Source organism: Sprattus sprattus (assembly GCF_963457725.1).
Source record: "Sprattus sprattus genome assembly, chromosome: 1".
Lineage (NCBI taxonomy): Eukaryota > Metazoa > Chordata > Actinopteri > Clupeiformes > Clupeidae > Sprattus > Sprattus sprattus.
The window spans coordinates 32,184,266-32,196,401 of NC_137920.1; the positions used below are offsets into that span (position 1 = coordinate 32,184,266).

The 12,136-nt window shown below is 42.8% G+C and overlaps 1 protein-coding gene across 1 annotated transcript in view; it reads right to left on the reverse strand.

The window, feature by feature from the left end:
• Positions 1–12,136, reverse strand: part of hap1 (huntingtin associated protein 1) — a gene marked incomplete at its 5' end in the record, with an annotated part of 41,441 nt that continues 29,305 nt past the window's right edge. Inside the window, 14 exons of the mRNA XM_080843594.1 lie at positions 1–140; positions 1,218–1,276; positions 1,799–1,904; positions 2,729–2,929; positions 3,800–4,158; positions 4,650–4,865; positions 5,330–5,541; positions 5,904–5,978; positions 6,336–6,466; positions 6,863–6,941; positions 7,185–7,296; positions 7,786–7,883; positions 8,305–8,421; positions 8,601–8,677. Of these exons, the coding sequence (XP_080699720.1) occupies positions 1,237–1,276; positions 1,799–1,904; positions 2,729–2,929; positions 3,800–4,158; positions 4,650–4,865; positions 5,330–5,541; positions 5,904–5,978; positions 6,336–6,466; positions 6,863–6,941; positions 7,185–7,296; positions 7,786–7,883; positions 8,305–8,421; positions 8,601–8,677 (1,823 nt within the window). The 3' untranslated portion in view covers positions 1–140; positions 1,218–1,236. The remainder of the gene's footprint in view (positions 141–1,217; positions 1,277–1,798; positions 1,905–2,728; positions 2,930–3,799; positions 4,159–4,649; positions 4,866–5,329; positions 5,542–5,903; positions 5,979–6,335; positions 6,467–6,862; positions 6,942–7,184; positions 7,297–7,785; positions 7,884–8,304; positions 8,422–8,600; positions 8,678–12,136) is intronic.

Below are 12,136 nucleotides of genomic sequence, written 5' to 3' on the forward strand. Positions count from 1 at the left end.
TGACCAGACCCAGAGGAGGGGTCCTGCTGCTGAGGTGGAGGGGAGAGCTGGCGAGTGCGGGATGGATGTGGGAGCAGGGCGGAGGAGGGTGTGTCACATGCTGACAGCTCCCACAAGCGGACAGGCTGTGAGTTGAAAGGCTGCGGACACAGGAAGGGGAAAGCAAAGGACTAATTAGAAAAGCAATGGAGACATATTCAGCCAATCGGGTTAGAGAAGATAATGTGTAAATCTGACATGCAAAAGAAAAACACATTCAAGCAATCAAACAAACACCATTTCAAGACCAGATAATGGCTTCTGCCTCATGAGAGCTTCAACTAAAAAGTTTGCTATGGGTTCAACGTTTTCTTTTGAGATATATGTCAATACTTAAGGGTAAAGGTAGACTATTATCTTCCACACTTGTACATGTATTTGGCTTTGACGAATCCATCAGGTCTTCATAAATGTAATATAAATAGATGATCATGCTGGACTATTTGGATTTAGCCCGTAAAAAACAATTGGAACCCAGGCATCAGTCAAATGCCAATCAGTGCTGCTGAGTCATGAACAGACATTTTTTAGGTCAATGTGCTACAGCTACAGCTAGTGACAATGATCCTGTCAGGTGAATGTGCTACCGTTAGTGAGAATGATCCTGTAAGGTGAATATGCTACCGTTAGTGACAATCATCCTGACAGGTGAATGTGCTACCGTTAGTGAGAATGATCCTGACAGGTGAATGTGCTACCGTTAGTGACAATGATCCTGTCAGGTGAATATGCTACCGTTAGTGACAATCATCCTGACAGGTGAATGTGCTACCGTTAGTGAGAATGATCCTGACAGGTGAATATGCTACCGTTAGTGACAATGATCCTGTTAGGTGCTAAGGTGCCAATCATCCATTTAGGTGCCAATGAATTGCCTGCAGGAAGAAGAGGGTTACTGTTAGTATCTTGAGCATTCGCAGCGCGGTTATCGCCAGTCAAAAGCAGGCTGAAACCAAAAAGCAATTTCTGGTCATACAGTTAGTAGTTATCAGTAGTGGTCAGCTAGCCTCCGCCTCTTTGCAATCACCTACAATACAGGTTAGTCCACACCAGTCATTCCCAGGTGAGGAAGGTGGATGTTACTGACACTAGTGGAACATTTGGGATATTGTTAGTATCAGCATGCTTTTTTGAGAAGGGAAGAGGCGTCTGTGATGAACTCGGGCCATTTCTCTTACTTTGCGGAGACAGGGCCTGTTATAGCTGTAGAAAGAGCCTAGTCCAGCGTTTCCTGCCACTGAAGGGTTGAGGGGAAGGGAAGGGATGTCAAAACGGGAACAAAGGTAAAGAAACGACTGATCAAACAGATACGCTTTTGCAATACTCTTTGAACGGATCCTGGAGGATATTACCACAATGCAACAAATGCAGAGAAAACAATATTTCCTTTTTCCTATTATTTTGTTGTTGTTGTTGTTTTGTTATTCTACCATGAGGATCTCACACAACAGCCCAGTCTTATCAGATCAGATAAAAAATGTTTCAATTTTTTGTATTGTACACTACATCTATTACGCACTTGTAAAACAGTGTATTCCTTGCAGTAACCAAAACCTTTTAAGATTGAATTCCACTTTTCATGAATAACTTGGGTAAACCAAGAAATCAAGTAACACTGAGTTTAATGACAGCACACTCAAAGTCTTGATTTTTAAATCAAATAAAAAACCTCCAAAGCGCCACCATTTTCCTATGAACTTTTCCAAAAAGCTGGTTGTATGGTGTGAAATGGATATGTATGAACACACAGATGTCTTACCTGGCAGTGAGGGTGGGGACGAGTAAGGAAGGGTGATGTAGGATCCGACAGTTGGTGATAGTGTAGGAGGGAGAGGTCTGAGGAAAGTTGGGGCCGGATGGAGGGACTGTGGTCATGGGGGGAGAGATGCAACACTTGACTCTACTACACACAGCCACCAGCACACACAATGGAGGGCGTTTTTGTGAAGCAAAACCTTTTCTTTAAAATGTATACGCGAAATGTGTATCAAGAACCTGTAGCACCTGCAGTTTGAAGTGGTGCTGAAAAGTGAAAAGCTTGTAGCCAATAAATCATCAAAAGTTCTAAAAGGAATCTATTATCAGCGGAGAACTGTCCACCGATCAGTAGTTAACTCGTTCTTACACTTTTTATTCCTTATGTAAAATAGTATTTACTGTAACACTAGGTCTCTCGTTTCTTGATGGTTTCGCTTTGGATAAAAGCGCCAGCTAAATCACTTAATGTAAATGTCAATGTAAATGTAATCAACAGAGACCGAACACATCCAGTCTATGAGGAAAAACATATACTAATATATCAAATAAAATTAATACAATATCTCAAATAAATGAAGGTTATTTTGATAGTACAGTTTTGCCCCACAAAAACTTGCCCTCTAAATGAGTAACTACAGTGAGCACTAGGGATGAGCTCAACGTAATTAGGACAATGAAGATGAGTCTACTAAATGAGTCAACTAAAGGCAACAGTAGGAGGGGATGATTTTGATAATGAGTGACAATGTAAAAATGTGTGTGTGTGTGTGTGTGTTCGTGTGTGTGTGTGTCTGCTCATGTATTATTTTCATATTCACTTTCTGAGTAGTTAATCACTCCCACAAGTAGTTACCCTCTTTATCAATTAGGCACTTGCTTTGCCTTTCAGACATTAGACATGGGGTCATCATTTACTACAAGGCCCCCTTACCCATATTGCTGTGTTGGCTGGAGGAGAGCCTGGCCAGAGCAGAGTCGTCCTCGTCCTCCTCCAGGTCGTTGAGGCTGTACACGTGCTGCAGGTCCACCTCCAGCTGGTGGAAGTCTTTGGTTAGGACGCCTGGCCGTGGGTGCAGGATGCCCCCGAGGTTGGGCTTGGCCAGCTGCTGCCAGTGATGCAAAGTGACAGAACCTAAGAGGGTAGGGGTGCCGAGATTAGTACAGCAACTTCATATCAGCTTTTGTTTCACGGTAGTATTTCTGAGCAGAATACGTTTTCTAAGTAAAGGTGAATAATCAGTGTAGGACACACAACTGGTCACGGGTGATTTGTGTCTGACTATGCATGAGGACTGACTACACAGCAAATGTAGTATGAGAATTAACATTTCTGAGATTTACAGTCAATAAATATGTATTCTGATGTTCAGGAAATAGTATGTGTACTTAAGTGAAAGGGTAAGCTGTAACCAAAGACTCTCTCTTTCAAACAGAGACCACACAACAACAAAAACACTTAACTCTCTCACTCACAGTTAGCTCATAGGGAGAGAGGACAAAGCCTATTTGTAAGCACAGGTCTTAGACAATGTTTTTGTTATGTCTGCACCACCCTAGAGATGAACTTCTAACCCTGTGCTCCGTTCTTTTAGTTCAAGCACTTATGACTGACACTTCAAAAAAAGAAAACAGATGTGGGGGCAAATTGAGCATTCAAGGGGGAAAAAAAGTACTGTGTGCAGGTGATCTTCATCCGTTGGAGAAGATAAAAAGGTAAATATTACTAAGCCTTCCAGTGAGGAAGGTTCAGACCTGTAATTATCTTACTGAGTGAATAGGGGGCTAAGGAAACAGGTTTAGGGGGACTTGGTGCTGTGTAAACAGAGGCAATGTAGGGCAAAGGGCACAAATACTTCTTAGGATTTAGAATACTTATTTCTGCATGTCAAACCATTTCGATTTATTTAGGTCAATAAAAGTTAAAAGTCATTAACACTGAACATTTTTAAACATGTCTAAAGAAAATACATAAAATGGTCATACAGCTTGATCAGCTACTCACCCTCCAGAGGCTTCACGATCTGCAGCCGGTCCGGCAGGCAGGAGCGAGAGGAGGTGGACAGGCCCGAGCCAGCGGAGTGGCGTGAGCTGCCGGAGTAGTTGGTGCCCGTGGAGGAGGAGGGCGTGAGGAAGCCACTGGATGCACTGCACTCGCCGCCCTCGCCCTCACCCTCGGCCTCGCCCTCGGCCTCGCCGCCCTGATGGGCCAGCTTCCGCAGCTTCCGTTCCCGCTCCACTTCAAAGAAGGGCCGCTCCGACGCATGGCTCTCCTGCCGTGCCGACAGGCTGCGCAGGGCCACCTCCAGGTCGTGACCTCCGGGCGTGCCCGGCTGGCCAATCAGACGCTTGCTGGGGGTGGAGCTGGGGCAGGAAGGAAGAAAGAGAAAGAAAGAGAAAGAAAGAAAGAGAAAGAAAGAGAGAGAGAGAGAGAGAGAGAGAGAGAGAGAGAGAGAGAGAGAGAGAGAGAGAGAGAGAGAGAGAGAGAGAGAGAGAGAGAGAGAGAGAGAGAGAGAGAGAGCAGGTAACAATTTGTTTGTGTTAACCTACTTAATAATATTTGATTTATTAGGTTGTGGTTAGTTGTAGATCTATGGCTAGTAACATGCAATAGTCTTTAAAATAGTATACATATGTAGGACTTTTTTATTTAAAAAAGTGAATTACTAAAAAAAAGGTAATTAAGTATTAGTTATATGTAAGTTACTAAGTATACCTTAGTTACAAAAGAGGACACTGGTCTCCCTTTAATATAAAAGATTGATAACTTGCAATAGTCTATAAAAAGATATAATATAATACAATTGAATTTAATATAAAGGCCTGATAAAAACCAAAGGCCCCCTGACCCTCACCTCTGCTCCTCTGTGTGGGGGGTGAGTGGGGCTCTCTCGTCCGACTGCAGACTGGCGCCGTCGCTGCAGTAGTAGCTGGTGCGGGGCGTGCTGGTGAGGCTGGAGCGTGCGGACGCAGGGCTGGAGCCGGGCACCTGCGGGGAGTGGCACTGCGAGCGAAGACGCACCGCCTGGTTCACCACCTTCACCGTCTCAAACACGCGCCACGGGTGGTTCCTATGAGAACAGCATGACTACATTAAAGTACCACGTTTCTTTTTGATTTTGATGTTTTGTAACCAAACTGAAGCTGAACCTCTGTAGACAGCAGCGACAAAATAGACTTACATTTTTGTGACCAAACCAATGTAGCCAATATTTCTTAAAAGTAGAGTGGCTATTCACTCTTTGCATACAACTGGATACAATCACTCATATCCTCTGAGTCACCATGATGTATTTTCCTTCACTGATTATACAGTCTTCACATATAGACATATATTTAGTACTTACACATAGCAAGACATGATCATATCAGAATTAGAATTGTTTTTATTGTCAAGCAAGTTACTGGAATTTGTTTTGGCATATTGGTGCAGACAATAAACATAAAAACATAATCAAACATCATAGGTACTACTTACATCAACAAACAAAATGTAGGACATTTAATTCTATGTGATATGGCCCCACCAACTCACTTGTATTCTGATGGTGCAGGAGTGTCAATTCCTTTCCGAAAGGTCCCTTCGATCTCGGCAGCCAGAGAGTCCATTGGAATCACCGTCTCCAGGGCACTGTAGCGCTTCACCGTGCTGTTGGGGAGGCTCTTATTGCGCAGGTTCTTTATGTCCTCCCGGGCTTCCCTTAGCATGTCCTCACATTCAGTGTACTTTTCTTGCATGTTTCGAAGCTGCCACAAGGGGGTGATAGAGATCAGTCTCTCACTCCTGCTCTGACCTGCTTATTTCACAGTCCTTCATGTTGTTCTGACATGTTTTTTTTGTGTTTTTTTTTTTTTTTTTTCAAAGTAATAGGGTTGTAAAAATGGGCACCTCTCTCATGAAAATGCCAGGCAACATTTGTAGACTAAACAGATCAAAATCAGCTTTTGTCGTGCTTAAGTGAAGATGTCCCAATTTTTTTCCACAAATAAATGACAATATTTATATTCTCCCTATCCCTCCTGATATCAAGGTAGAGGGGCAGATCTTATTTCTCCCTATCCCTCCTGATATCTAGGTAGAGGGGCAGATCTACAGGGGCAGATCTTACCTCTGACTTGAGCGTGTTTTGGCATTCACGGGAGGAACTCAGGTGCTGGTTGAGGTCTTCGTTCTCATTAGTGAGCTAAGAGACAGAGGAGGGGGATGAATGAAACACATGAGACTTTCATACGTCTCCATCCCTGTGTTTGAAACAGTTCACATGTGTGTGTGTCAGTGTGTGTACAGACTTGGTGTATGTAAAGCAAGGGTTTGCGCGTGTGTGTGTGTGTGTGTGTGTGTGTGTGTGTGTGTGTACAGAGTCTGTGGAGGGCTCATGATAATATGTGCATGGGCAAAGCCTTTGTGAATGTGTTTGCGTCTGTGTGTGTGTTTGTGTGACCGAGAGAGAGAAAGAGAGAGAGAGAGAGAGAGAGAGAGAGAGAGAGAGAGAGAGAGAGAGAGGAGAGTATGTACGTATATCTGTGCATGTCATGCTCACTGTTTTGCAGCGCTGCTGCTGGTCGACTATCTGTCCCAGCAGTGAACTGATCTCCTCCTGTTGTCGGAGTGAGTCCTCCACCTTGCGAGCCAGCTCCTCAGACAGGTCACACACCTGCCTATTTACAGAGGCTGGAAAGAGAGAGAAGAAGCAGGAGCGGGAAAGAATTATTGCGATGAGTAACATCAAAGTCATAATAATCCTATAAGGGCTATTGCATTATATTGTGTATGCAAAGGTGAGTATTAAACAAAGCCTAACATAGTGAGTATCACATTGAGTCTTGTGAGTGTCATACTATGAGTATAATATTGTGTTGTGCTTTGAGAGGGGAGTCAGTTAAGCGTCTTGAGACAATTGTATTGTTTTTGCGCTGTATAAGTTACATTTTATTAAATTAAACTAAATTGAGTAACAAGAGAGAGTAAGGCAAAAGTATGTCCTTTTGGTATGAATGAAGTTGCTGATTTGCAAGGGTGCTCTGATATATCTGAATGGAATATGAAGTCTTGCAGGGTCAAACTTACACAGCTCCTCTACGCACACCATCATCAGCTGCTGCTCCTTCTCCTCATAGTCTGTGGTCTCAGATGTCAGGTCCTGGGCCTGCAGGGGACACAGGGATAGTTTCATGATATTAGCATGGTGCCTTTAAACATGTGTGTGTATGGCTGACAGCTGGGACACAAGAACTTAAAGCATGTAGCAAGGCTGTCTCTGTGTGTGTGTCTGTGTGTGTGTCTGTGTGTGTGTCTGTGTGTGTGTCTGTGTGTGTGTCTGTGTGTGTGTCTGTGTGTGTGTGCGTGTGCGTCTGCGTCTGCGTCTGCGTCTGTGTCTTTGTTAACTCACCTCAGATCGCAGTTTGAAGTTCTCCTCCTCCAGACCCTTGAGTTTCTGCTGCAGGAAGTCATATTGGATGAGGTGAGTGAGAGACGACGACGATGAATCATCTCTCTTCACCCTGAGGACCCAGAACACACACACACACACACACACACACACACACACACACCAAAGGTAAGACTTAGCCCAATGACCTCACACTAAGTCCTCCAACAGTTCAAAACTAATGACAAATATAGGCTTTGAAAATATGTTTGCATAATAAAAGCTCATCATTAAGCTGAAAGCAACTACTTTTTAGATGTATGTTGGACTGGGGATCTTTTCGTTCTCCATTACTAATGGTAGAAACATGTCAAGCATCTTCTATGTCGATGAATGATTAAGTCAGCAAATGCTGAATATTATTTATAATATTCTCTTTAAGGCATTCTAAGTTAATCTCTGTAAATTGTTTTCATTCTGTAACCGGGCAACTGGTTTTGGTATAATGCATCAAAGAGTTCACCTCTCTGGGGTACCTTGTAGCCAAAAAGACTTAAGGGTCCATCTGAGGGCTTGTCATATAAAAATGACATTTTTGTGTGTTTGTAGGTGTGTGACTCACGTTGAGCGGGCCTCTGAAGCCGCCTCCAGCTCTTCAGTGCTGGCATAGAAGTGCAGCAGGTCGTCCCTCATGGAGAGCTCGTGGCGCAGCTGCGCTATCTGCCAGGGCCAATGACACACACAGGTGAGCACATATGACATGAACAGCATCATACATGTCTGATAATCAACTATCTAGTCTCGCAATGCTACTATGGGTTGTCTTCTGTTCATAACAGCCTGTATTAAACTAGTCTTGCAATGCTACTATGTGTTGTCTTCTGTTCATAACAGCTTGTAATGAGCTAGTTTCGCAATGCTACTATGGGTCGTCTTCTGTTCAATATTCTTTGTTGATTACACACAGTGATTTACTTTGTTAAAGGGTCAATCCTTAATGATGCTGAAAGATGGCTTGTAACGTGTTTCAGAACTCTGACTCTGTCGGTGTTCTAGTTTAATTGAAAAGTGTTTGTAAATGATGTTTACATCTGACATTTGGAGTTGTCAAAGGGTCAAAGTCTTTCCCCGAGCGACCTACCTCTTCTTTGGCGATCTCAAGGTGCTCGTCCAATAGCTCATTTCGTGCAGTCAGATCCCGATTTTGCTTGAGTAGCGATTGGCCGATCCGTGCTGCCAATTCAAGGTCCCGTTCTTTCTGTTGGGAGAAAGCCAAAAGTGAATCAGGACTGAATCAGGCCAAATCATGAACTGGTGCTAAATCCATAATAGATTGAGAGCGGCACCAATTATCCAAGGAATGTTTACACCACCCACAAATAGTGGGTATGTCAAATGCTCTTGAGCGTGAATACCCGTCCATTGAAAATAGCCTACCTCCTCCAGTAGATGGGTGACAGCGGCAATGTCATGGTATGTCTTGGTGACTTGGCCCACTCTGTCTGAGCAAAGCACTGTAGGAAGAAATTAAGGGATAGAGAAAAAGAGAAAGAGAGAGAAAGAGAGTCATTGAATGTCAATCAATTAAAACAAAAAACAGTCGACATTCACAGCCGCACAACTCCTCGAGAAATGCTTTTTTTTTTTTTCCAAGTGAAGTTTCAAGTGAGCATGCCAGTGTTTAGGGAACGTGCCAGTGTTTGGGGTATAGGATATGCCTGTACTGTAAAATGTTTTGTGCATAGTGGTAATGTATCCCATATCCCCTTATACAACCACATACAACTGCTCCAAGAACTGCGTCTCTCTCCTTGCATGATCCAGATTAAGAGGATAATTCCTTTGAGTCTCCCTCTCTCTCACACTATGTCTATGTCTATTGCGCTCTATCTCTCTCTCTCTCTCTACCTATGGTTAAAAGAGGCACCAGGCTACTAAGAGTGTGGATTGATGGGATTAATGCCAGTTATAGACATGTGCCAATTAAGCACTTGTTTACTTGACTCTGTTTACTAGTGTCTGTTACTGTGTTCACCCATGGCATAAAAGACATAGGTCTCAACCTGTCCATTGGTCTTTTACTACATCATCCAGACATAGGTCTCAACTTTTCCGTCAATCTACTCCTACATCCTCTAGACATAGGTCTCAACTTGTCCACCTGTCCATTCCCACATCAACCAGGTGTAGATCTCAAACTGCTCACGTGTCTATCTGACCTGGCTCTGACCCCATGTCTGCTGCTTTGTAGGTATGTGTGTGTCCTATTTTGAACTCCCACGACATATGTGCAAACATACACACATACACAAACATCACAACACTAAAAACAATAAAGAGTGCAGAGCTTTGTGTGGACTACAGAAGTGTGCAGGGCGTGTGCATTTAGTCTGAAAGCTTCTGTGCACGTGTGTGTTTTCCTTCCACCGCAAGCTGCACTAATATCCATTAGTCGACAAACTGGTGATTAAATGGAACAAAATGCTCTGCTGTTCGGTGCTGTATATTACACAGAACAGGTCCGGAATCTGTGCCAGACGGCCTGTACCCTTCTTCAGAGGTGATTTTAACTGCAATGCGGGACAGAGAGAGACAGAGAAAAGGGGAGAGAGAGAGAGAGAGAGAGAGAAAGAGAGAGAGAGAGAGAGGCCTAAAAAATGATGAGGAAACATAGTTCTGTCCCCCAGAGGGAAGTGGACAGCTGGTGTTGAACTCGTGCCAATGCTTAAGTGTTTCTCATGGCTCAAAAAGGTGACGCCTTAGCTTACCAAAAAGAATCCAGACATTTGTTTATAAACAATTCAAAAACAGTTCCACATAGAATACCCATTTGTCACATTTATCCTAAAACAATACTACACTGTCTGTTCCAACGTCATGTCAATAACATGAAATTGTGAGTGACGTTTTGAAGAAATAGATTGGGTATGCATATAGCCTATATATATATGGATTAAATGAGAACTTCTGTTTATCTTGTTCACTTTGGTCAGATTTTCTGATAAACACAACCTCAGAATCATCACGTGGGTCGGGAAACAAGTCTGTGGGAATGGTAGAAAGTGGATTTTAGTGTTGATGGAACGATTTTATAGTATAAATATAATTTTCCCCACACCAGCACTTTCACATGTTTCACATAGACCACAAGGTTACTGTTTGGACATTTGTGCCATGTATTTAAAAGTATGATATAAATACACACAAATTATTGTAATGTGTATAAATAAATAATACATAATCTAGAAAAAAAATAATAATACAAATTTAAATTGTTATGTAGTTTAGTCCATCCCAGTAGGATGTCTCCAATTCCCACTCTTTCATGTCTTAGGTAAAGCGTCCTTCATGGTGACCCACACATGACGCCATTATACAGGACGGGCGATTATCATGAAATCCTGCAGAATTCACCTTAGACTCCAGGTATACCGAGTTGTCAACACGAGCTCAAGAAGCTGTGACTGGTGTGAAACACTAACCACCCCCTTGTCTCAAGTAACAAGATTAGTTCATCACCAGGTTGCATAGCCAAGCTTTAAAGCTACCTTTGAGAAAAGTAACACTTTCCCCAACTGAACCAGTTTGTGCGAGTGTTTAAAAACTAGCTTCATCTCATTACCAGTGACTCTGCCATTAGAAAACATGGCCTGTGATTTGTCCACTGAACAAAAGGAAATGAGCTTACAATAAACAATCCCTTCCTGGAGAGTTTCTCCAGACAGCCCTCAAGTTCAACACCCAACACCAAGGAAAGGCTCTAAAATGGCTTCCCTCTAGCTGCGCTCATTACGTAAAAGGTGACTGAGAGAACAATGGACATGCCCGTTTGCATCTGTTGCAGTCAGACATCCTCCACCAAATGTTATAACACAAGTGCCAGAAGTGAAGGTTTACTAACTATATCATAACTACACTTTAAATAAAAAGAGAGAAATTAGCACAGGCATAAAACATTTATGGCGGAAAAAAAGTATGGCCAAAATGTACATATAACCTGACTTTTGGTGCTTTAGAAAATTACTTAAAAAAAAAATTAAAAAAAAGAAACTCCATAGGTTGGAACAGTGAATGAAGTAAATTATATCTATACCACACTTTGAAACAGTGAATGAAGTAGATTCCATCAATACAACACGTTGGAAGAGTGAATTAAGAAAATTCTATCAATACCACACGTTGGAAGAGTGAATTAACTAGATCCTATCAATACCACATGTTGGAACTGAAGGGATGACTGCCCTTTCTCACACATCGAAAAGACACATTGTACTTCTTGTTCTCACAAGGCTTAGCACAAAGCCTTAAAACATGAACAACAATGAAGTCATTAGCTCACTTAACCCAAGTGTCTTTTTCAGACCTCATTCCACCAAACACACGGCAGGCCACCTGTGGCTTAATGCGGCGCCATCTTCTACCTCTAAAGCCTCCTCTGGCTACCTCCTCTGACGCGGCCCAATTCATGCTCTCCACCAACATGACCCTCTGTGACACGCTCTAATCGCTCGTCCTGGTGATCTGGAAATTATCCAGGCCCAACCTCTTGGAGATGGTCGCTCTGTTTCTCTGTTTCACTCTCTCCTCTCTTTGTCTCTCTCTTTCCTACTCCAGTTATAAGCTTTTTTTATGTTTTCATTTACTAAGTGGCAAATCTCACCAATGTCATCACTGCTGGCTGGCTGCTGATTTTCAAAGTTGCAAACAGGTTGGGGGATGAGACTTGGATGACAGTTGAGGTTTTCAGGCCAAGAAAGTTTGAGAAATAAATAAACCACTGATGCTTTGGCTCACCTAGTAAACTGGGTCACTTGCTTTAGCAACATTCTATACCCTCTTCTGTACTTTCCCTTATCCTAGTTCATACAAATAATCTGCCAAATAGGCATTCATCAGTCTAATGTATATGATATGTGGAACACCACAGTAAGCAGACAGAGCAAAGAAGTTGACAGAATGAGAATCCAGACGTA